This window comes from Lampris incognitus, chromosome 3, assembly GCF_029633865.1.
Source record: "Lampris incognitus isolate fLamInc1 chromosome 3, fLamInc1.hap2, whole genome shotgun sequence".
NCBI lineage: Eukaryota > Metazoa > Chordata > Actinopteri > Lampriformes > Lampridae > Lampris > Lampris incognitus.
Window position 1 is genome coordinate 69,912,489 of NC_079213.1, and position 26,311 is coordinate 69,938,799.

General features: G+C 43.6%; 2 protein-coding genes across 3 annotated transcripts in view; one reads left to right on the forward strand and one right to left on the reverse strand.

The window, feature by feature from the left end:
- The window catches only part of prg4b (proteoglycan 4b), a 14,689-nt gene extending 7,358 nt beyond the window's left edge, over positions 1-7,331 (forward strand). The window contains exons 6-16 of one of the 2 annotated variants that reach the window (XM_056275926.1): positions 347-427; positions 526-588; positions 1,076-1,129; positions 1,260-1,586; positions 1,720-2,457; positions 2,851-2,937; positions 3,493-3,629; positions 3,822-3,978; positions 4,249-4,356; positions 5,290-5,418; positions 6,778-7,331. In XM_056275926.1, the coding sequence (XP_056131901.1) occupies positions 347-427; positions 526-588; positions 1,076-1,129; positions 1,260-1,586; positions 1,720-2,457; positions 2,851-2,937; positions 3,493-3,629; positions 3,822-3,978; positions 4,249-4,356; positions 5,290-5,418; positions 6,778-6,896 (2,000 nt within the window). In that variant the 3' untranslated portion in view covers positions 6,897-7,331. The remainder of the gene's footprint in view (positions 1-346; positions 428-525; positions 589-1,075; positions 1,130-1,259; positions 1,587-1,719; positions 2,458-2,850; positions 2,938-3,492; positions 3,630-3,821; positions 3,979-4,248; positions 4,357-5,289; positions 5,419-6,777) is intronic. The other variant, XM_056275927.1, reaches the window with a different exon arrangement.
- Positions 7,088-26,311, reverse strand: part of tprb (translocated promoter region b, nuclear basket protein) — a 69,972-nt gene continuing 50,748 nt past the window's right edge. The window contains exons 45-51 of the mRNA XM_056275925.1: positions 12,176-12,267; positions 11,459-11,568; positions 10,186-10,284; positions 9,663-9,819; positions 9,309-9,427; positions 8,201-8,296; positions 7,088-7,223 (exon numbers count right to left, since the gene is read on the reverse strand). Coding sequence (XP_056131900.1) covers positions 7,174-7,223; positions 8,201-8,296; positions 9,309-9,427; positions 9,663-9,819; positions 10,186-10,284; positions 11,459-11,568; positions 12,176-12,267 — 723 coding nt within the window. The 3' untranslated portion in view covers positions 7,088-7,173. The remainder of the gene's footprint in view (positions 7,224-8,200; positions 8,297-9,308; positions 9,428-9,662; positions 9,820-10,185; positions 10,285-11,458; positions 11,569-12,175; positions 12,268-26,311) is intronic.

Below are 26,311 nucleotides of genomic sequence, written 5' to 3' on the forward strand. Positions count from 1 at the left end.
GGAAGTTAGTTTCAAACACTGCTTGGGTGTGCAAGCTTAGCATTTTGAATGCAAGCATGTTTGGATTTTATTATTATGCATGTTAGACTCGGCCCCCAGCTTTTGAACAGACCATATCCCCAAAATACAGTAACGCGAGTGGGGTAAAAGATAGAAATGTCCCTTTTGGACCTACCAGTGGTTCATATTGTAAGTGTCTTGGCAGAGTCAAACTTGTTTGGCCACAGGGCTACACAACGGGCCTTTGCATGTCAGCATGTACACATGCATGCGTGTGATGCATGCAGTAATCTGCATCAGCGCATCAAGTCATGCTTTACAATACTTTCTCGGTAATTTGCCACAGAAACAATCAAAGGACCAGCCAGTATAACAACACCGGTGAGGACTAGCTCATGTGATAGAGTAAACAATAATAAACCCAAAGGTATATTTCACTTAAAACAAGTAACACCATTTCTACAGAGTACCACGCAATATTATTGTTACTCTTCTTATTTTGTATTTTCCTCCGTACGCCCACAGAACCTGTTATAAAGGAACCAGTTGAGTCAAGTTCGACATTCGTTGACGACGACGACAGCAAAGGTGACAACCCTCCCCAAATTTAAGAAACATTTCAGATGAAAAGAGATTTGTTGGCCTCGAGAACTCGTATTGCAGTGAGTTCAGTACATCACAGCTATTTGCTTCTTTTGAAACGAACGACTGAACTGAAGTCAGCGAGGCAAACCCAGTAAGGCACGTGTTAGAGTTGATTTTGTTTTGCCTTGAGGGTGTTTGCTTGGCCGTGAGTCTCGCCCGAGGAGGCCAACAGCTCCCGTCTCACTGTCCAAGAGAAACACACGGACATAGTGTCACCACGAGTGGACTCACGTAGAGCAGCGTAATAGAAAGTCAAATGAGGAGTCAGGAGAGAAAAGCAAACGATGAGGCCAAGAAAGAATGACATAGAGTGTTTTCATGGTCTGGAGGGTGGATGGGAATACAGTATTTAGAGTAATCAAATAAACAGATAACTATTGCATGTAATTTGTTTTCCATCATTTTCAAATTTTGCTTTCTATGTTGACAGATGACCAATTCGATCCAAAATATGTAGAAACACAAGATCCACAAGATGATTTCGGTGAGCGAAATAACTTCGATACACAACATATCTATCCTGCAATTAAGTTATATCAGTGTATATATATATATATATATATATATATATATAAAGTTTAAAATGTTCTTTTGCTTTCTGAATACACTACCAGATCTGTATGACCAGACTTTTCCAAACCTCCCTGATGATTCCTCTTCCGAGACTGGACAGGACTACCTGGAGGAGATACCTACCCCAGACACCACCAGTGGTTATGAGCCCATGTCAACGAAGCTGCTCGAGGTTGTACCCACTGACCCCACCAAGCCAAATGCTCAGGACTACCCTGACACAGAGCTGATACCGGAGGATACAACCACAATCTCTCCTGAGTTAGAGGAGGCAACTACACAACCCTCCGATGATAAGCCCAACAAAGATAATGCCAGCATCTCCCCACCCAGCCCTACCAATGAAGAAGTCCCTACTGACAGTGCAGGTATGTGAAAGACAGAGATAGTTTGGCAGTGAAATAGATTCCAACATTCTGTATCTCACTGTTCTGGAAATTACAGCATTTGATTATGAGACATTTCTCCATTTCTGTTTTTATTAAACTGATTCCGAGAAAGAGTCCGATCCCACCAGCCAATCTGAAACAGGAACAGCTCTCCCTCTGTCCACGCCCACCACCGCAGATGACGCCCAAGAACTCCAGTCAGGAGCGCCGACTGAAGGCGGCGAGGTGCTTCCTGACAGACCTACTCCAGGACCGCAGGATGAGTACACCTCCCCTCCTCAGCTAGAGGTCTTACCTTCTCATCCAGACCCTGACCAGGCATCCAGCTCAGACATGAGCCAAAGCCCAGCCACAACCCCAGCTTTCATTGCGGTCACAAACACGGCTTCAGAGACCACAGCAACCACGAACGGCGCCTTCTCAGAGCCAGCCACCACCACCCCGTTTCCAGTCACCTCCGCCTCAATGACATATGACCACGCCCCAGTAACCACGATCTCCTCCCTCTCAGACCCAGAGTCTGAAAGTGGTCTCGGAGGAGTTACCCCAGAGAGCTGGACTGAGCCTGGACCTCAAGATGATGCCCAGACCACCGTTACCCCCTCACCCAAAGACTCAGCGCAGGATTCTCTTACAACAGCAGGGACAACTGCTGATTGGACTAAAGTCACTCCAGCTCTAACCGAGGCCTCATCGTCTAAGCCTGACTCAAAACCCCTGCCTGATCCCAGCCCAACCAAGCCATCCTCAATTAAGCCGAGTCTGACCAAACCCACCCCTAAGCCCCCGGCCAAGCCTATTGACACCGCACAAACTCCGAATATAGACAATACCAGAGACTACCAAGCAGGTAGGCAATGCTGGACCCTTTCAGTGTGACAAGCACTTTGAAGTTACTGCACAGATGCAGTCCTCGAGTTTCTGTCACCTATTTATTCCTACTTACAGCCTGCTTTATGAGCTTTTCTTAAAACAAGGCCTTTGTGTGAACAAAGTTTTCTTCTGAGCGTTGCAGCTCTATAAAATTGATGGAGGTGCCCGTTTTCCCACACCCTAAAGAGGTCAAGTTCTTTAAGATGGAAATAAAATTTCTGCTTTAAAGAACGGCACAAAACAAGAAATCCCACTGTTGGAAAGTCCAGGCGGCTCCAAGAGAGAGAGAAAAAAAGTCACAACTACTCAGTCTGCTTGTTATTCTTTTTCCTCACATATGGTTTCTTGATGAATGTCTCCTTTCATCTAGATGACAGCAACGATACTGATCTCTGCAGTGGGAGGCCAACCAGTGCAGTCACCACGCTCAAGAACGGCACTATGGTGGTTTTCCGAGGTTAGTGTAATGCAGCTAGCGTTGAATTAAGCATTCCCAAACGCACCCTCTCAGAACTGCCTGTGAATATTACTTTCCGGTATCCATTCATTCAAGTAGATATTACGCTCGTATTATGACTTTACTTACAGTTTAGGGGGGGGGGTGTGTGTGTGGCATGGCTCCGGAGGTAAGAGCGGGTCGTCCGGTAATCGGAAGGTTGCTGGTTTGATCCCCGGCTCCTCCAGAGAGCGCGTCTAAGTGTCCTTGAGCAAGTCACTGAACCCCTAACTGCTCCCGATGAGCAGGTTGGTGCCTTGCATGGCAGTCTCTCCGCCATCAGTGTATGAATATGTGTGTGAATGGGTGAATGTGAGGTATACACTGTAAAGCGCTTTGAGTGGCCGGTAGACTAGAACAGCGCTATGTATAAATGCAGCCCATTTAGAATTTTTACACTTAAGTGTTTGTTCACGTTAGACAAACCCACGTAGCTTTATGATGTAGTGTAATGGTTATCCCACCCATTAAAGTCGGGATATAAGCGGACACCTGTTTGTGCGTTCCCATTTAAAGGACACTACTTCTGGACACTGGACAGAAACAGGGTGCCAGGCCCTGCCCGTGGCATCACACAAACGTGGGGTATCCCTTCTCCCATTGACACCGTCTTCACCCGCTGCAACTGCCAGGGCAAAACGTACATCCTCAAGGTCAGCTCGCCTATCCCGTAATAACCAGAGGGGAAGCTTTTTTTTTTTAAATCCCACAATGAAATTGTGTTATTGCAAGACACCCCCCCTTTCCCTTAACGTTCCCGGTGAGCTTATGAAGTCGAGCAACTCGTGACACGTGTTAATTTTCTGCTGTGTTGTGTGGTTTGTGACGTACCATCGTCTTCACAGGGAGCACAGTATTGGAGGTTTGACAACGATGTCTTGGACCCCGGCTACCCCAACCTCCTCGTGAACGGCTTCGATGGGCTGCGGGGTCAAATCACAGCTGCCCTCTCCGTGCCTCAGTACAAGCAAAGGAGAGAGTCCGTCTACTTCTTCAAGAGAGGTGAGAGACCGTGCACAGTATTCTCAGCAAATACCACTCATTTGAAAATATTACCGACACTGTCAATCACGAATGGTTATCAGACTTTTTTTTTTTGTGCATTTTAGTGATTTCTTTTCGGTCATGTTTACATAAATCCTTGTCCTTTAAAAAAAAAAACTTTAATTGTGAACTGAATTTAGCTTTCTGTGTATTAAATGTGGTACCCAAATGAAGCTCCGATTCACTGAAATGCATAACTGCTCATCTTGTTTTGATGAACTTCAATAGGGGGACTGGTCCAGAAATATTCGTACAAGTTTGGCACCAGTCCATCATGTGGCAGGAAAGTCCAGCATACCGTACACACTTCACACAGCCGGATGACCCGCCAAACAGGTACTCTAATTAAAATGACCATCAGAGAATTACAAAATTATATTGACCCGCCCCCCCCCCCTTTTCTCCCAAAATGTATCTGGCCATTCTTCCGGGCCGTCCCAGTCGCTGCTCCACCCCCTCTGCCGATCCAGGGAGGGCTGCAGACTACCACATGTTTCCTCCGGTACATGTGGAGTCGCCAGCCGCTTCTTTTCATCTGACAATGAGGAGTTTCGCTAGGGGAACGTAGCGCGTGGGAGGATCACGCTGTTCCCTCCAGTCCCCCTGCCCCCCCGGACAGGCACCCCCACCGACCAGAGGAGGCGCTAGTGCAGCGACCAGGACACACCCACATCCGGCTTCCCATCCACAGACACGGCCAATTGTGTCTGTACGGACGCCCGATGAAGCCGGAGGTAACACGGGGATTCGATCTGGCGATCCCCGTGTTGGTAGGCAACGGAATAGACCGCTACACTACCCGGACGACCCCATCTAAGGACCTTTTACACAACAAATTTGACTTTGCCCATGTTTTAAAAGCCATGGATTATATTGTATAGAGGATGGTGAGGGTAAAAGTCAGTCGTGGCTTTGAAGAGTTTTGCTGAATGTTTGTTTTGGAGTGGGAGCCTTTTAACATTACAATATTAGCTTGAACTTCAACGAGCAGGTTTTTGTTTTGACACATTTTGTTCAGTCAGTGTTGTTTGTGTACGTGTGGGCGGGGACCATCAAGGTCCATGTCAGTCATGTCCCTGGCAAACAGGCGATTATATGTCAACAAAGAGCACAAATGTAGCGTACTGCAAATTCAAACAAGAATTTTCACCCACATTTGCATAAAGAAAAACTATTTAAATTGAAATGTGAACAACAGCAATAATATTCAACCATTAGTTATTACATAATCTACAGTGATTAGCTGGTTGTTTGTTTGCTTGTTTGTAGTGTCTTCTCTAGAACCAGCCATTAACATCCATACGTCCTGGAGAAGAGTCCCCTCAACCATCACATCGGCTGTCTCCGCCCCCAGCCGCAGGGTGCCAGAGGGCTACAAGTACTACGTCTTCTCAAGATGTAAGTTATCAAAACATCCATAGGATGAAGTCTCCCCCCCCACACACTATTTGAAACTACTGTAAATGGCCAAAAGGTGGGCAGGTGGACAACCCGGCTTCAGAAAGTAAAAGTCCTGCCACGTATTTGTTCCACCCATGCACTACACAGCTGAATTTAATAAGCACAACTCTTCAGCCAGGTAAATCACCTTGTTTAGTGACTGGCTAGAACAAATACATGGTAGGACTTCTACTTTCTGAAGCTGGGGTGGGTAACACTTTCTATGAACCTTCATCTATTACGCCCTATAAGCATCTATAATGCCCTATAAGTGTAGCTATAAGTCATTGTAAGATTCATTATAACTATGTATACACCCTCACAACACCTCATAACCACCTTTATGATACATTATTTCAATTTAAAACTGATTTATGCATTATAAATATGTAATCATTAGCCTGTTTATGTCAAATGTCATAATGCATCATAGCCAACTTGTTTTGCTGAAGTTTTGTAGAGATGCATAATGAGACTTCAGTGCTATTTCTGTCTTCAGCCATAGCTGTAATTCATCGTAATACACATTATAGGGAAGTATTGGTGTTATAGATGCAATAGATGCTCATAGGGCATTATAGATGCAAGCTTCATAGAAAGTGTTACCAATATTTCTTTACCGACCACAGATCAAATTCACCCACTCGTAATCTCCCATAATTGATTTTTTTTTACTCTGAATAAGAAAGCCTCCTTAAATTGCTTTGAAAACACTACGTGGGGAAATTCTTGTAAATTTTTGAGCTAAAATATCCCTTCGGCCGTGCTTGAACTGCCTGCCACCTGTTTGTCTGTATTCAGCCACCTGATGTTCATTTTACCCACATCATGTCTGACACGCCTGACAAGAACCACGTGTCTGGGTGGGGTGGTTGGGCAAAGACAAGAAATGACAGTGTGGAGCAAATTCAGCAGAGGGAGGATTTTTGACCCAAAACCAGTGAGTGTAGAGGCTCTGACTTTAGTCAGGACACCTTAAGATTAAATTCACTGAGCGGTGTCAAACAAGGCATGCTCCGTGACTGAGTCTAGGCCCAGAAGAAAGTGAAGGAAATGAATAGGGGTTGGAGGTAGTTGTCAGTCTTGTCATTTTTTTGTAACTTAAGACACGCAAACACTTTGCCAAAGCTGAGGGCTGTCAGAGTTAATATCCCAACCAGTGGTCAGTCCGTTTTAAGCAAAATGAGCTTCTCTTGTAACTTGACATAATGCCCCATTCTTATTCCCCACAAGTAGTATTGGCAAAAACATGAAAAACAGCTTTTATGGATCCAAACCTTAAAGAGTCCATCAACTAAAAATTCTCTTTGTCTTTAGCCAACTACTACAGCGTCAAGATGAATGGGGAACGTCCTGTTGTTGGTTACCCTCAAGCCATCACAACACCCTTGAAGAACTCATCCAAAGACTTCTTCAAATGCCCAAAGAAGGTCTGACAGGGCACCACCAAAAAGCTAATACACTGCCTCTCAAACAGAAACTTTATTCAGATTGCAAACTTTACTACATTTATTCATAAAACAGTGATTCAGCATGGACTGTTTACAAAAGGTACTTCACAAGTACTAAAAAAACAAGCTTTAGAGTAAGTGAACAAAATCGTGACTTAAGATACAGAACTTGAAAATGTACACAGACTTTGGCATACTGTGTTTAAAATGTCAGGAACGGCATCAAGATCTTGAATCACGGTCGACATGCTGGATGAGTTCATTATCTGGCAAATCGCCTCCCTTGCATACCTCGTGAAGGAAATGCCTGCCCTAGTTGCAAAATGAAATATGTTAGATGAAGTCTATACGATGTAAAAATGAATGTATTAAATGTGCAATGCAACATTTTTATCAACACATTAAAATCTATAGATAATATATCTCCATGTCTTATGTGATATGTGCCATGAAATTACTATGAGAGAGAAAAATGTGAGTTGCCAGAATGTTTGAGTGGACATCAACAAAATAGTATATTTGTCAGTATTGGTGAAAAGTAATTCCTCACATATGAATCACATATGTGTAGTGCTGCAATTCATCTGCTACTGGCAAAAATATTATCAATTTTTTTTTTATAAATTTATTTCTGATTTTTCCCTTTTTTTCTCCCAATTTAGTGGCCAATTGATCCCTATTTTAATTCAAACACCCACCCTCGTATTGCATGCGTTCGCCAACTGCATCTCTCCGGCCGGCAGTCTCGAAGGAAAGCGCCTCCCCACTTTCGTGACAAGGCGAATCCAAGCCGAACCACTGTTTTTCCGACACACACAGAGACGCATTCACATGACGAACACAAGCCGACTCCGCCCCCCTCCCGAAGACAGCGTTGCCAATGATTGCTGCTTCGTCGAGTCCGGCCATAGTCGGATCTGACGAGACCAGGGCGCGAACCCCAGTCCCCAGTGGGCAACTGCATCAACACCAAGCCAATGCTTAGACCGCTACGCCACCGCGGACACAATATTATCAATTTAAAGCAACACATTGACAGTTTGTTTCCTTTCATAAATGGAAACAGTTTGTTTCCATTTATGAAAGGAAACAGTTTGTTGCAAGTTAGAATGAATTTTCAGTTGAAATAAACTCTTGGGGGGGGGGGGGTAATGAAGAATCCTCCTGGTCAAAATAGTAAAAGTAATTTTTCTGATTAAAATAACAGATGGTGATCAGTCTCAGTCTGATAGCAGCACCCAATGAATCAAGCACATGTAACCGAGCATGTGTGCTTTAGAATGTCTCACCTCCTCTCTTCATGCGACTGCTACGGTTCTCGGTCCAGCGCTGCAGCTGCCTGCCTGGTCCAGGTCTAGACGGTTTGGGCTGATTACTGCTCGTATCTAGACAGAGACACAAAATGAATTTACTTGAGAAAAAAAAAAAAAGCAAAAAAAAACACCCTCTTACACATAAGCATGCTATTCTGGGTCTACTGACTGATATGTAGGCTATTGGGAACCACCCAGAGTAAGAGTTTATGAAATCTCTAACAGGTGCTTCACATTCATGAAGCTACACACATTCACATCTGTGAGCAGGTCAGTACAACCACAGCCATCCTCTGTTAGCCATAGTGAAACTCTACTGCAGCATTGCAAAAGTATCTTACTCAAGAGACTGACTTTAGTTGTTAAGGGAGGGGAGAGTCTTCACTTTCCTTTCTCAGAATTTCTCAGCTGGTGAGCGGGAACTAGAAACAGCAATCCAATGAGGACAACCCAGCTTCAATCACCGTACTCTATCACTCCCTACTATTTGACCACTCCTCCGGGTAAAGTGACTAATTTTAAGGGAAGTTATCTCTTCCTCCCAACTCTGACCTTAATACACAGGTTTATGCAAGCAGTGCTCATCAACAGGCCTGTCTTTATAACCTGCCCACTGCAGGTCAGCCTTTGGCAAGGATTACTCTCTTACAGATCACTCCATATCAGAGAATTCTCAGACCATACATACTAGCAACTTATTTCAAGCACATCCGTCCTCATGTTGGTAAACCCCATTGCCCACACAGAAAAGCATTTGATAGGGCATAATAAAAGTTAGAAGATGTAGGAGCAGAATTTTGAGGCAAAACAGACCAAAGGGAAAAAAAAAAGTCCTTGTATTTATTCAAATATCTAAAAAAACAAAAACTCTATGCAGGAGTTGGAATTACATTAACATTATCAAGATGAATGTTTTCTGAGGCAAAGTGCAACTTTACTAAAGCAGGACTCTGTCGAGATTTGTTAACATTAATGAGTCTCCCCTAACAATAATCATCCATAATGTCATCGTCCATGTTGAAAAATGCAGATCAGGACAGGTGACAGTGGATAAGGTGGTTGGTTTGAGTGAGGTCAACTGTACCTGCAGAACTGGATGAAGGTTCCTGACTGGTGGAGGGAAGGCTGGTCTCATCTGCTGGCTGGCTGGGCTCTTCCATTTCGCCTTGGGTCACGACGGAATTCACTGACTCAGCATTGGGCCTGGAACAAACAAACAAACAAACAACAGACATTGCCAGCATTAAAAGACAGTGGGGACCTGCTATGCTTCTTGGAAGGTTTCAGATCACTAATAGAAACATGATCATGAAAAACATTAAAATCTCAGCATCTACTGACATTTAAACCTGGTGATTTTTATATTGTGAATAGTGTAGCGGTGAGGCTGGAGAGGAACACTTGAGCTTACAAAAGAGTACAGCAGAAGGTCTCTGACCTGTCAGCATCTGTCTCGAGGAAATCGTTATCTCTCTCATCCCCTGTACCAGCTCCTCCTTGCACCACCAGGCCTGGTGTGGATGTGCTCACCATGGGAACTGACTGGGAGGCATATTCTGTACCATCCGATGGAACCACCTCAGAGAAGACCGTTACTAAGGGAGAGGACCATATTCAACTTTCAAGAGTATCACTTTAAATAGAAATTAATTTGATTTGCTATCTTCTAATACCGCTAACAATGTGATATGATAAAATGTTGTTTTTATATTAATGATAAAGTGTCAAGTTTTAATTTTACGCTGTTAGTTACTGATAAACAATGTGTGTCTGGGTTTGTGAAAGAGTGACATCCTGTTCAAGTTGCAGGAATGTACATAAAGGCCCTCTTTTCAGCACATGAAAAGGACTCTGGAGGAAGCTTTATCACGAGAGACAGAAACAGAGACAGAAAGAGAGAGAGGACACTGAAACTGAAAACAGAGACAGTCAAAGAGAGTGATTCAGAGTATCCCAGTTACCTGGTGCTGCCACTTGTAGCGGTGTAGTGGGAACACTCCTTCCTCCAGACTCCTCTTCATGTGCTGCTAGGAAAAGAGGGCTTTCATACATACCCAGACCTAGCGTAGAAAATCACACACGCACACACACGCACACACACACCTTTAAAATGACTATCTCCAAAACGCAAACAAGAAATCATTCTAAATGAGGGAGAGATAATCTGAGCTATGTAAACAATATGGAAGCATTTGAAACCTAATCTGTGATTAATTTGGCAAAAAGAAACTGAGGTATTTACAAACATAACTTAGGAGTTTGAGTTACAGATTGAAAATGGGCATTTTGTGTTTTTCTCAACTTATTGTAATTGAAAATATGGGCCCATTTTACTCCAATGTTTATGACATTACTGACACAAACAAACCATTTACAGCTGCAGAAAACATTAAAACCTCAAGATTTAGTTGTTTTTTTAGTCTTAGTCCACTGATTTTCAACCTTATCTCTATCTGCAACAGCACATGAAAAACACCCTACAGTTGTTCCCAATTGTTTCTGTATCTCTGGGGTGACAGTGAAACCGTGTTTTCTTCCAGTCGCCAAGTGACGTATCGTGATGAGAAATCAAAAGCCTAGCAGGGTCTCCAATATTCTAATCTACGCTAAACATGGCGTTAAAAAAAACACACCCTCATTCTCTCGACCAAGCTACATTTCCGAGCGTTGAAATGAAGTCCAACAAAACCGGCACAGAGGATTTTATGGACAACAATACAGAGGCTTGTGCACAATGGATTCTGACATGTGTAGGCGGTGTGGGAAAGACTCTGTGAGCAGGAGAATTTTGATTTCTCCGTCACTATAGTACAGTGAGGACTTTATTATCTCAATCCACTACATTACTCATTAGTACTGACTGCGTATTCCCCTTTACGGGACCTATCAATCCATTTGGGAGTGATAGCAATCCTGTGTTTTGAATTTTGGTAGCGGGGCTACTATTAGGTTAACATTTGAATGAAATATTGTACCTTTTAATTCAACAGCAGTAATAAGAAACATTAGGGCTAGAGCATTATTTAGATCATGCTACAGTCATATTCGGTGCAGTTTTTGTTCTATTAAATTTCATGAGGTGGATCACACCATTTAGAGAAGCTACCACACTATCTTTCATTTGCATTCATCTAAAGTAGAGCTGTTGTGTTTCCAAATGTAAGTGAAGCTTCGCCATATTTTTTGCAAATTATCCCAGGGCAAAACACTGGTGTGGTGGTGGTAGTTGGTTACCTCCTTGCGATGCAAGCTGTCCCAGGTCAGAGTGGGAGGAGGAGCTAGTCTGCGGCAGGTCCTCTGGAGGGCCAAACCTAAAGCGAGGCACACCTGCCACCTGGGGGGAACTGACACACACACACACACACACATAACCAGAGAGCGAGAGACAGGGAGGGATCAAGCTCCATTTGAGATACCACTGGGACAAAAGTCAGTACAACCATGAGTATAAATAATGTTTCCCTCTTTTTTATAGAATAGCTAAACCGTAGACCATTTTAGTGAGTTTGCTGACATCTACAGGTTAAAAACCATGTAAAGGTTAAAAACATGTCAGGGGGTATTGGTACTCTGATGTAAGCATAGCAGGACAAATGCAGCTGCAGGGGAGAAAAAAAAAGAGTCTGTTGGATGAAATTGTGCCAAAGAACCAGCATTGACAGTACTACTGACAGTTGTTAATGTTGGCTCTGTCTGTCTTTCTATTGATGCTAATAGGTGTGCTGGCACACCTAAATCAAACAGACCCGTTAATGAATAACTTAAAGCCAACTAAAACGTCATAATAAACACTAAATGCCAATACTAAATTAAAAGCATTAACAAAATTGTAAATGTGTTTAAACCTTGTTTAAGTCAATAGAACAGACCCCATTATTAAATAATGATTATGTAACAATGTTCAGTTTGAGCTTTTGTTTCCTGGTGTGCGAGTGCTGGTGCCAGACTTACTGGATGGCCTGGTCAAAGCCATCTGAGCGATGGGGCACCACCAGAGTTGGGGTGCTGGGAACCATCCTGTCATCATCGTCAAAGAAGTGCTGCTGCAGCACAAAGAAAGAAAGACAGAAAGAAAAAACAAAGACAGTGAGAGAGCGAGAGAGAGAGAATTTGAATTTACAACAGCTCTTTTATTTATTGAAAAAAACAAACAATGAACAATGACATCATCAAACAGTCACTCCTTTACATTATCATCCACAATAGAAATTCAACTTCCATCATAGAACCAAGATCGATTCAAAGACAGAGAGAGACAGCGCATCTCGTTCCATTTACAGTTTTTCAGTCTTTCATTATCAAAAACTTACAACAAATGTATTCAATCCCTCCCCCCAAAAAAGACTGATATTCAGAACCAAAGAATTCTCTCTGACTGAACACAACACATCTTGCATGCCCCAAGTGTTCACAAAAACTTGTCTTTTTTCTCAGTTTATAAAAAACCAAACTCTACTCTGAGCCAAGCTGCCACCAGCTCAGTCAGCATCAGAACCATGTCTTCTGACCCCTTGCCCCTCACACGGTTTTTTCTTGTTTTCCAAATAGCTAATTAGGCCATTCCTGAAATGAAATTCATTGTATGTACCGATTTTTTTTTTAATTTTTATTTGCAGAGTAGTGTGGACCATAGATAAAAACACAAAAAGAAAATCTTTCTCCAAAGCCCTGAAACCATGTCTGTAGTAGGCTAAATAGTCTGACCAGTCTGGAACACTGGATAAACAGATGGTATAATATTTGTTTCTGTCTGCAAGCGGAAAGGACAGCCATCCCCTGTGCCAGGATTGTGCACCAGATACCTGTTTATAGCTATGGCCCCATGTCCAATCCTCCACTGGAGGTCACTTATCCGTTTGTTAATGGGAGGCTTGTACAGGGACTGCCAATAGCCCCTCAGGGATGATCCCACGCCAAAAAACTCAGTCCACCTCGACACCTTCACCACTGTCAGGGGTGTAAGTTTGAAACCTTCACACAGATAATAATAGGCTGCTTTTTTCCCTTAAGTCTCCCAACTCTCAGTTCTTTAGAGACAGCAGGATGTACTCCTCATCTTGCCACTGTCCCACAGCAGGAGAGACAGCCAGGGGAGGAATGACATACTCATTCATATTCATCATCCCATTGGTTAGCTATAGTATGATCTTCAGCAAATGCTCTGAGGGCTTCTGGCAAGGAAGCACAGACCTCCTCCCCCAGCCTGAGCAGCAGTCTATTGGACCTGATGTTGAGCAGTTCAGCTAGATGGATGATGGATGTCTTCATGAGATGACCCAGCTTAACACAGCCAGCCTCTCTCAGTCTGGATCTCAGGCTAACAGAAGACAAAACCTGAGAGGTGATGAAACTGTTTCCAAACAAGGGCTCCCTCCTCAAAGAGCTACATCCCTGGTGTCATCTCAGCTTCATGACGGAATGTTAAAATCTGCCATGCCTGTAAGACAGACTGGTAAAAAGGTGTCAGACCAGTTAAAGCCATGGACTGGGGCTGAAGCAGCAAAAGTGTGATCTGTGACTCAATGTCTACCAGGCCGTGTCCTCCCTCCTGTACCGGCAGGTACAGTATCACTGATCTCAGCCAGTGCTGTCTTGACCAGAAGAAATCCAAAATGCTCTCTGAATTCTTTCAATCAGGCCCCTTGGTGGAGGCAAGACTATAAGTTTGTTCCGAAGGGTTGAGGCAACCCAAGTTATTGATGATCAGGACCCTTTCTCTATAGGAAAGCTGAGGTAGCAGCCATTCCCATTTAGACAGTCTGGCACACACTCTCTCCATAAACCCCTCCCAGTTATTCCTCTGGAACACCTCTTTTCCCAGAAAAACACCCAAAATTTTCATGCCCTGCCTTCCCCATCTGAGGTTTCCTGGTAACTTTGGCCTGTCCTTGTCTGCCCATTGCCCAACCTGCTGAGCTTCACTTTTTTCCCAGTTCACTTTAGCTGAAGATGCCCTTTCAAAGACGGCAATATCATGTCATGTGCATTGTCGCCGTCTTGCCACAAGACGGTGATAATGAACCCTGTCATTATCGCTAATTACCGCCATCTTGTGGCAAGACAGCAACAATGTTTTATATGTGTGTGTGTGTGAGAATTAATTGTAAAACGATTTCAGTGGCTGTTGCAGCTAGAAAAGCGCTAGAAAAATGCAACTTGATTGATTGATTGATTGATTGATTGATACCCAGGAACCCCACATCTCTCTGGTTTCTGACAAACAGTAACGTCATCAGCATAAACTGACACCACCAGTGAGGGGCGCTGAAGAAACCCTGGTAGCATAAATCCCAATAGTCTGGATCTTAATCTATTCAGAAGAAGCTCAATACCTAAAGAGTCCTAAACTGTCCAGAGATATGACATCCCTGTCTAATGCCTCTCAGCCCACCACCCACTTTCACCACACAGAAAGCTTCCTTATACAATGAACCCAGCAGTAACATAAAACCATTTCTAAAACCAAAAGCTCTTAAAGTGGAAAAAGAATGGAGGCATGAATTCACGTTTGAACAGCCTCACCCAGTACCGTCCATGCAGTGTCTTTGCCCACATCTGCGTCTTCAGTTTGTTTTGTATTCGTTTGATGGATGGGAGAGCTGGCACTGGATCGGCTGGGACAGCTTGGTCTGCTGCATCCTGTGGGCCCAGGGACCATGGCCCTGACCGGAGCTTTGCCTGAAAAGGTAACACCAAGGGCGGCCTGACGGGATGCGGAAGCAGGGCAGGCTAAGCTAACTGCTAGCCCATGCAGACCAGCAGTTCCGATAACACCGAGGGCGGTCTGGCGGCGGCCTCGCCTAATGTTGACTGTGTTTTAGTGTCGTCCTGTGGAGTGCAGGGAGGTGTGTCGAAGGTGTCTGGCTGGGAGAGCTGGCGTTGGATCAGCTGGGGGAGCCTGGTCTGCTGCATCTGGTGGGCCCAGGGACCATGGCCCTGCTGGCGCTGTGTCCAAGGAGGAAACACCAAGGGGTGGTCTGACAGAATGCAGAAGCGGGGCAGGCTAAGCTAACTGCTAGCCCATACAGACCGGCAGTCATCCTGGCTGGCGTTCGTTCTCTGGACAGTGGAATTTTTGGACTGTTGTTAACGGTTTGTGATTTTTTTTTTTTTTTTTTGCTTTGTTCTCTGTTTTTGGTGGTGTCATTTTTGGGAAATTTGGGGTGTGTGTTTTGCCTTTTGTGTCACACTGCTGTGGGCTGGGGGAAACAGAATTTCGTTTCTTTTGTCTACGCAAGTACATGAGAAAAATGACAAATTGTTCCTGATTCTTGAAAACCATGGTCAACCCTATGCGTTCTCCTGATCTAATGATATAATTCCAATATCAAAATTGCATAGTTTACAAATGTCAAATAAATCTCTCATGAGAAAAATATTGTCCATAATGGATCTGTCTGGTACACAATATCTGGTCTCTGTGGATTATTAATTCTAGAAAGTTTTTAAGCCTATTGGAAAGCACTTTTGACACAAGTTTGTAGTCTGTACCTAACAAAGCCACTGGTCTCCAGTTCTTAAGTAAAGCCAAATCTCCTTTTTTTGGGTAAAAGTGAAAAAACTGCATGCCGACAGGATGCCAGTAACAGGCCTGTCTGAGAACACTCCTGCAGCACCTCCCACAGGCTGGCTCCCAAAGACTTCCAGAAGTGCTTATAAAAGTCTGCAGGAAGTCTGTCCAGTCCAGGAGCTCAACCAGAAGCCATCTGACCCACAGCAGTAGTGTGCTGTTGGCATTCAGGACGGCTCTGTCCTCTGAGCTCAACTAAGGAAGCCCATGCAGCAGTTCGTCTGTTAGTCTTCCATCCTGAAGAGGGCACTATAGAACTCTACGGCATGTTGTCTCATCTCAACCAGGTCAGTTGTCGCCGTAGCATCAGGGAGGCGGAGGCAGACCATTTGTTTTATCTGAGAGACAGACTTCTCCAGGTTAAAGAAGAGGGAGGTGGGAGCATCCATGTCTCTAACCCTGGCAAACCTTGACCTGACCAAAGCCCCTTTAACTCTTTCATGTAAAAAAGAACCTAATTCCTGATTCTTTTGTTGAAGCCTGTGTCTTATCTGTGCTGTTGTGAGTGAATCTACTTTTTTTTCCAAATCCTGGATTTCTTTTTCTAAATCCTGAATGACTCTTTTGACTTTCACTGTGGAACGACTTCTATACTGTTGACAGAAAACTCGTATATGTGCCTTGCCCACTTCCCATCACTGACTAAGGGACTCAAAGTCTTCCTTCCTTTCCAGATTCCCCAGAATGTCTCAAATTTCTGACAGAAACCACTGTCCTGAAGCAGCTTAAAATTAAAGTGCCAGTATGAGCTGCATTTAGTGGTTGGTGAGATGTAAATCTGGAGTGATTAAGTGATGGTCAGTGAAACCTACTGGGTGAATGTGACTGTTCAATAACTTGTTGCTTAACCTATGTGATATGTAAACCCTATCCAGCCTGGCTGCACTCACATTCCCATCTAGCACCTTAACCCATGTATACAGCCTAACCTGGGGATGTTTCTCCATACATCCATTACACTTGATTCTGAAATCACTTGTGATAAAGTGGTGGATGACTGTAAGTGGGGTTCCTCTCCCGTACTGTCTAATGTGAAATTTGTAGTTCAATTCCAATCTCCCCCCGTCACTACACATTCGCTCGGATCACTGTTTTAAGAAAACCTTTATTTTCTGAAAGATGTCCAGCCTGTCTGAGCCCTGATTCGGAGCATATATAAAAATGGGTCCTGTAATTTTGCTCTGACCACTTAAGCCCTGCCTATCACTCTCTCTGTGGTAGAGGTGATATCAACATTAAGCCCTGGAGAAAATAGAATGGCTATACCAGCAGAGAAATTAGACCCATGAGACAGAAAATACTGGCCCTTCCATCACAAACTCCAGTCTATCTCATTCTCTTTGTTGCTGTGTTTCCTGCAAAAAAACTGTCTAATCTTTTCTGTGTGATCATTTCTGAAATGACTGCCCTCTTCTGTCGATCCCTCCCACCAATTCAAGGAGCTGACCCTCACCTTGTGTACCAAAGACAGGGAGAGATGATATAAACAACACACTAATCATGACCTTACTTAGCCTTTAACCTTTTTGAACCTCTTCCTTTATTAGTCTTAAGGCATTCACCCTACAGCATTCACCCTACTGGGGACAGCGCCACTCTTTTGTCTAGCAATATAGATAGCTGTTTACGTTTAGTTTGACACTAGCGACTTATCATTCAGCAGGTTGCAGGTGATTAGAGAGCCTGCTAGGTTTAAATCTAGTGCGGATGTGGAGTCAAGTAGTTTAATTAATGTTAGTCAGGGAATTTCTCATAGTGTAGATTATCAGCCTGATAGCTTGGTCTATAACATTGAGACTGTCTCCCTACCCTGCTGTATTGCTCCCAAGCTCTCCTCTCCTAAATGTGTGAATCACAATAATCTAGTAATTATTCCTACCACTGGTAGTGGTGAGATGTGCGACAAAGTACCTAATGATCTACAAAACCAAACAGCTAATGTTATCAAGAATGTGACCACATATCGTCCAAAGCGTTGGTGGCCAAAACTCTCAACAAGGTGTCTAATTCCAATTAATCTTTCACCCATTACTGGCTCTAAAGCTCTGCCTACTACTGATCACTTCCATAAGATGCTTAAATTTGGTTTCATAAATATCAGATCACTGTCTACCAAAGCCTTACTAATAAATGATCTGATTTTTGAACATAGTTTTGATATGATTGGGTTATGTGAAACATGGCTGAAACCAAATGTTTTCCTTCCCTTAAATGAAGCTCCCCCACCTGACTATACTTATGCCCATGTAGCTCGGGCAAATAAACAAGGTGGGGGTGTTGCCTTAATATATAAATCTATTTTCAATCTGACTTCTAGACTTGAATCTAAATTCCAGTCTTTTGAGTCTCTTATTCTTGGTCCATCTCCCTCAGCCATGAATAGACTCGGCTCAGTCCAAATTGTGATACTCTATCGGCCTCCTGGCTGTTACTTGTTATTTCTTGAAGAATTTGGAGAATTTGTCTCAGGCCTTGTTACTCACTCTGATGAGATTCTAATTCTAGGTGATTTCAATATTCATCTGAATAAGGCTGCTGATCCTCTAAGTAAAGCCTTTCTGGCACTAGTTAATACTTTTGGGTTCACTCAGTTTGTTCAAGAGTCGACTCATTGCAGTGGTAACACCCTTGATTTGGTTTTATCTAAAGGAATAGCTGTTTCTGATCTGAATGTCTTACCAACCACATCTGCTGTGTCTGATAATTTTCTCATCAAATTTGAAGCATTATTGGCCTGTCCAGTTAATGTCAGCACAGATGTAATTGCCACTCGCCATATCGGTCCCTCCACTGTAGCTGCATTTGGCCAGCAGCTGCCTGAAGTCTTGGCTCCTTTCACTATGGTAAATGACTCTGTTGAAAATTTCACTAGTGACTTAAATGTGGCCCTCTCTAGTCTCCTCGATTCAGTTGCACTTCTCACTACCAGAGCTAGGTGACTTAAGAGGCCTACACCCTGGTTTAATGATGAGACACGTGCTCTTAAGCGGACCTGCAGGAGACTGGAACGTAAATGGCGAAAATCAAAATTGGAAGCTTTTTACCTATCGTGGCACGAGTGTTTATTGAAATACAAGCGTGCTTTATCTACTGCAAAAACATTGTATCTCTCTCACTTAATATTAATAAACATAACCCCAGATTTCTCTTTGACACTGTATCTAAATTTACTAAAAAGCAGTCGTCTATTAGCTGCTCACCATTCACGGACCATGAATTTCTAGATTTTTTCTGCAATAAGGTTGATGAGCTCTTAAACAAAATTAGTTCTTCAACTCCATCTACTCCTGCAGATCCCGTCATACTAAATTCATATCTACACGAGTCACTGACAGTTCCAGTTATTACAGTTTTTGAGACTATCTCTCTTAATACTTTGACTAAGTTCGTGTCAGCTTCTAAACCAACTGCTTGCCTACTTGATCCCTTACCAGCAAAACATTTTTTTTTAATAAACTTTATTTTCCAATTTTCAAGTTTTTTTGGAACAGGTATACAAAGCACATGAACAACAACAACAACAACAAAAATAAACATGCAGGAATCCCCCCTCCCCCCCCAAGGCTAAAAAAAAAAAAGACTATGCAGGGATTTCTTATTCCAATTCCACATAATAACCATATTTTTGAAGACAATATAAAGTTGTACACATATATCTATAAGTATTTTCGTTACAACCAGGTATATAAAAAGTACATTCAATAAAAGGGAAACCCTTCAATAAAGTCTATGAAAGGACTCCAGGTCAAAGTACATTTTTTGCGGGTTTTACATATTTTATATCGGAGTGTTTCTAAAGGTAGAAAGGACAGCACCTCCCTCAACCACTGCAAAAATGATGGCGCTTTATTTGACTTCCAGTTAAATAGGATAAGTCTGCGTGCTAGTAATGAGGCAAATGCTAGAGCATTTGCCTGCAAAGTTGTGACCTTACAGTTAGGGGGTGGTATGCCAAAGACGGCTGTGTGAAAATCGGGGTTTATGGTCTGTTTACAGATATGTGAGAATACATTAAATATCTGTCCCCAATAACTGTTGAGGGAGGGGCATGCCCAGAACATGTGTCCCACCGAGGCTGGACTATGACCACCTCAGACAGCTAGGGTCTGTGGTGGGAAAGATTCTGGCAAGCTTGTCCCCCGAGTAGTGAAGACGGTGAAGCACCTTAAACTGAATTAACCCATGTCGTATACACAATGAAGACGTATGAATACGAGTTAAGCTGTCCCGCCATGCCTCTTCAGAAAGCTCTACACCCAAATCTCTCTCCCATGCAGTTTTTGTTTTGTCCCAGGATATCTGTTTCAATCCCTGTATCAGTGTGTAAATTATAGAGACCCGTTTTTTCCCAAAGGGATCCTTCTCTAGAATAACATCTAATTGGCTCCTGGTTGGCAGATACGGAAATGAGGGAGACACTTTCTTGGCAAAACTACGGATTTGAAGGTATCTAAAAAAATGGGATCTGGGTATGTTATGGTCTTTGGTAAGTGTTTCAAATGAGGCGAATGTTCCATCTTTAAATAGATCACAGAAAAACACCAGTCCATTTCTATGCCAAAGTTGAAATGTGTTATCTAACACAGATGGCAAGAAGAATTGATTATTTGCTACTGGAAAAAGACTGCTAGCATGCTTTAATCCTAAATGCCTCCTAAACTGGAGCCATATCCTAAGTGAAGCTTTAACCACTGGGTTTGTTATTTGTATGTTACGATTATGTGGTAGTGGAGAGGTGAATATCGGTAAAGGATTGGATAAGAGTTCCATGTGAACCCAATCTGTACCCTGTTGATTCTCATATGTAAATGCCAGCAAAACATTTTAAAGACCTCTGGCCTTTTCTTGGACCTACAATGCTAGACATCGTTAATTTATCTCTTACTACTGGCATTGTTCCCAGCAGTTTTAAGACAGCTGTGGTTAAACCTCTGCTTAAAAACCACACCTTGATCCAGAGTCTCTTAATAACTATCGGCCAGTCTCTAATCTTCCATTCTTCTCTAAAGTACTAGAGAGAGTTGTGTATCAACTTTTGACCCATATAAAAGAAAACCATCTATATGAACCTTTTCAGTCGGCTTTCAGGCCCTGTCACTCCACTGAAACTGCTCTGACCAGAGTGGTAAATGATCTTTTACTGGCTATCGACTCTGATTCCACTTCCATGCTTCTACTACTGGACCTCAGTGCAGCCTTTGACACCACGGATCACTGTATATTAGACAGAATAAATTGTAATTTTGGTGTCTCTGGCTTAGCTCTTGCTTGGCTTAAGTCCTACTTATCTGGAAGAACACATTGTGTCTGCTATAATAATATTATATTGTGGCAGGAATGAGGAAAAACACAGGAGACCAAGGCGAGTTTGATGTTTATTCCTCAACTCCAAAAACCAACTGCAACAGGAACAACCCTGCACCGGCGAGCCCGGGAACGTAAACCACGCCCCCAGCTCACAGTCCTGCTGGGTGAGAGGCATAGCCCCTAGTGTCCGCCACACAGCCCCCCCCCCCGAACACCCAGAAGGGACTCCTGGAAAGAAAATTAGTGTCTCACTGGAGGCTTAAGCAGCCTGCCATAACTCCATTGTTGTGGAATAATCTGCCTGCTGCCATCAGACAATCAGTCTGTTCAGTCCTTTAAATCCAAACTTAAAACTCATCTTTTTGCCTTAGCTTACAATTAGTTGCCTTTAAGTTGAGTGCTTCACAACCTGGACTGGATGGCGTGTTGGTTTTCTGTCTCAATGAATTTACCCACCACTGTTCTGCCGACGAGATTATCGAGTATATATTACAGAGTATAGATTATGACTAGTTGATGACTTAACTGATTATGACTGACTATTGCAAACTGTTCTCTTCTCTAACATGTCTTTTCTCTCTCTCTGAATGATGTCTTCTCCTTTCTCTTTTTCTGTGTTTGAATGGTGTCATGCGAGTCTCTCTTGCGTGCATGTGCAGTCGGTTCTCCTCCCAGGTCTCTGTGGTGATGGTGGTCGCCATTTGGATGCTGCCTGCCCTTCCACTCCTCACATAAGTTTTTCTTCTTTTACATGATGATGCTGGTCGCATGGCTTGGGTCCTGGACTGTTCCGGTGGCGTCTGGACACTTGCTTGGCATTCTGTGCATCATGTTCTTCATAAATTTTATGTCCATTATAATTCTGTTATCCTCTTTCAATGTTGTATTATGTAAATTGCGTGAACACAACATCCATTGCACGCTGTCCGTCTTGGGAGAGAGATCCCTCCTCTGTTGCTCTCCCTGAGGTTTCTTCCTATTTTTTTCTCCCTGTTAAAGGGTTTTTTTAGGGAGTTGTTCCTTATTCGATGAGAGGGTCTAAGGACAGGATGTTGTGTTGCTGTTAAGCCCACTGAGGCAAATTTGTAATTTGTGATATTGGGCTATACAAATAAAATTGATTTGATTTTGATTTGATTTGATTTAAGCACCTTTCTGAGACCTGTTATGTGTTTTTTCAAACGGAAACTTTTTTGTCTTCATCTAACAAATCAAAACAAACTACTTTCTGCAAAGTCAATACACTTCTAATAAAATGTCCTATATCTGGAAAATACTCAAGATACTTTCACAGATTTTCCAAAGGTGTTGTCAAAGAAACCATTAATTTCCTCTAGCATGTACAGCGCTTCACTGTGTGATTGTGAGTCTGTAACAGAGATACAGTCAGAGTCATTGTCATACCCTATTTCCACCACCTTATCTCCACCAGCAACACTCTCCATATTGCAAGACTCACCCCTTCTCCCCTATGCACCACCAGCCTGACTTTGGTCAGGTCCAGCTGCTAGCCCTTTTCCGCTGCGTTCTCCTGTTGCCGGTGTGTCCTCTGCTCCTTTACTTTCTTCTGTTGTGACACTTGGGACAGCCAAGCTGTCATTAATTACATTCTCACTCCCCGAATCAACTCGCTGTTCCCCTGCCTGATTATCTGCCTTCCCACTGTATCCCTCTCCTGCCTCAGGCTCAGTCGGCAGGGCACCGCCCTCTTGTGGAGCAGCATCATCCGCCGGCTGAGGAGCACCGGTGTTAGTGCGCTCCTTGGCCAGCCTTGCCCTTGGCTCAGGGCATCCCTTGGCCGGCCTGTGAGGGCAAGCGTTCTACTTGTGCCCCACATCCCTACACTCAAAACATTTCATGCTGCCTTTGCTGGCATATACCATGTAATGTCCCTCCTCATGTTTTACTCTGAAGGAAACCTCCAGCATCTGTGATGGACAATTCAGAAACACGGACACCTGTCTGCTGAGGGATTGGACATGTTTCACTTTATTGTTTGTACAGTCTAACTCCATAATCCTAAAACTACTCTCCAGCTTCCTGAAGCGCTGCAGCTCCCGCTCCAACACCTCATTGGGAATTAACGGGGGGAACACCGGAGACGGTGACCCGGGTGGAAGGCATGGCAAGCAGGGAAACCTGCAGACAGACGCCATTCAGAGAGACGCTGCTCGCTATTAGCTCAGCCAAAAAACGCTCCCCTTTCAGGGGAAAAAAAACCACACAGTTGTTTTAGTAATAGACTCATTCTGCTGAAATGCACTACAGAGTGCCACAGGAGGTCATTCCTGCCTGTGGCCATCAAACCTTACTACTCCTCCCTCAGAATGTCAGACACTCGGAGTTAATGGTCATTGGACTGGCCCTTCGACTTGTTTTACCCTGTCGGGTTTTGTTTGTGCCGTTTGTTTTGTTCTGCGGTAGTGCAGTATAGATAGGGTGTTATGTGCACCATGCTTGTGATAGTTTGTTCTTATTTCTATTCATTTTATCTTTTATTTCTATTTGTTTCTGTTTTTCTTGTTTTTATTTTCTTGTTTTGTTGTTAGTTTTTCTTACTAGAGCGTGAGTGTCTGTAATAGAACCCAATTTCCCCTCGGGGATGAATAAAGAATTCTGATTCTGACACCTTTGTTCATCCTGGAGGCATAAGATAGGTTGTTGTGTCCCACATGGTCTCCCGCAGCCAGGAGAACCACCACTATCGGAACAGATGGATCGGGCTGAACACGCACTCCATGTTGGATAGAGAGAGAAAGTGTCTCTGAGGACGCCATCTCTCTCACGTCAAAAAAGAAAAAGACAAACAAAACACAGACTACAGCAAATGTAGCCTACGACCAAAAAAAACCCCCACAAACTCAATCTGAAACCATCAGCCCTAAAGACAAAAATAACCTACTACAAATTAGATAAATACATCGAATTTACTGACAGCAGGTCGCTCTCACCAAACACACTGACCCCCTGCATGCACCAAGACAGAAAGAGAAAGAGAGAGAGTTTGAGTTTTAAAAAGTACATTTATTCCAAATACGCTACCGTCCAACAGTCCCAACAGTTTATACCCGAACACAATCATCTCTTCACAATCCAGTTAATACAAAAAAAAATAAAATATAAAAAATAAAAACCAGACCAAAAAAACCAGACAAAAAACATTGAGTGGTCCAAACAAGTATTGGTAAAAAACATCTCCTTCATACAGTTTTTACGTCATAGCTGTAAAAAAAAAGTCCCCTGTGCAGCATGTAGACGTCATGTTGAGTAGCTGAGCTACGGCCTCGGTGTTGTTGAGTCCTAATCCTGCCGCAGCCACTATGCGCCGTGGGGTGATGGTCATGGAGGAAAACAGTTTCTGGGAAATCCTGGAAGGCACCAGCCAGAGATAACCAGCCTGGTTCCATGTATTGGTGGCTCCTCCAGCAGTAGTAGGAGGAAGAGCGCCTGGTGCAACACACTCATCAACCAGACTCATCTTAAACATCATCAGCAACATTGACCAGGACGGGACATGATTTGTCTTATATTGCCTCAGACTCTTCATGTTGTAATTCTTGTTCAATTTTCAGAACTATTTTCCGTAATCTGTATATCTCCTGATCAGTGTAGCCGCATCTGTCTTTTCGTCCCATCTGACATTTAACAGAGTACAGAAACATTTCTTTGTCTGCAAAGAAGTTCTCAAGTTTGACATTTCTCAAATTTTTTGTTTGTTGCAAGAATTTCTTAACTTGGCGTGCACCGTAGTGCTCATCAAACACATCTTCAGACAGTTGTACCTCTGGCTGCTTCTTCTTTAATACAGGTACCCGGCTGTCTACACCACAGTCCCCTTCCTCCTCTTCTTCCTCCATACTCAACTCATCCCCAGACAGGTGCTCCTCGTACTGCCTACTTCTCTCCCTTGTCAATCCTCCTTTTTTGGCTTGAGAGCCACTCGTTTCAGCCGCCTGCTTTCTCTTCAGTACAGGAACCTTACAGACTGTTTCGTCTTCCATCAAGTCCTCCTCACTGCTCAACACGACACCTTCTGCAGCTCCACCTGTAGTGTTTGATGCCATTGCCTGTTCACATTGCGCTCCATTTTCATCATTTATATATTCCTTTTTAGACTTGTCACTCTGTTAGGGTGGTTCAGTTTTGTCGCCGTTATCTGGACTCTGTCGCTTTTCTGTTGTCTCTTCACTGTTCTGCCTAGTTTCACTCTGTTTGTGTCCTCTCGCTTCACTCTGCGTTTTGCCATCGGAGGGGTGTTTCTCAGGACAGGCCTGAACCAAATGACCCTCCCCTCCACAGCCGCAACACTTCAAGGTCCCAGAGTTTACGAAGATGACATAGTCAAAATCATCTACCTTCACCCTAAAATCTACATCCAAGTCATGGTCTTGTTTGTTCAGGATCATTTGAACCTGTCATCTGTGTGAAACTACATGTCGCACCAGCGGCGATTTGCAGCCAGACGACAGTTTCCTGATGGACGAGACTACTTTTCCATACCTCCACAGCTCTCTTGTCAAAAACTCATCGGAGATGAAGGGCAGGATGTTTGAAATGGTGACTCTTGTCGATGGCGTGGTGAGCGGCGACACCGACACGAAGCTGTCATTAACAACAACGCCGGCTTCAACCACTTTGTTTGCTTTGGCTACAGCGTCGACAAAAATCACCACAGCACCGTTCATCCTAGCAGCAGATTCAACACTGCTGTGACCCACAACCTCTCCGACTGCCAAAGCACACTCCTTCACCAAACACGGGAAACTAGGTGACACTTTAAGACCATGTTCCCTGGTGAGTTTGGTAAACTCCATGTCGGCGTTTAGCACGCCGACCAGCAAGCGCTGGTCGACCGCGAACACGCACACACGCAAAACCTCTTGAAACCTCCTTATATACACAAACCAAACCAGTAACCCTACAAAACACACTATGTACAATATTTGCTCCCATACGTCTGCTCAGCACGCTCACGAGAGAGAGAGAGAGAGAGAGAGAGAGAGAGAGAGAGAGAGAGAGAGAGAGAGAGAGAGAGAGAGAGAGAGAACGGGAGACACATGCACACCATTATAGTTTCCAACTACCATTAACTTTGAGTATTTTAGAAGAAAGCCATATTTTGTCATTGTAGGTTACAATGGAATTTGTTCTCTGCATTTAACTCATCCTATTGTATAGCAGCATTGGGCAGCTACAGCACCCAGGGACCA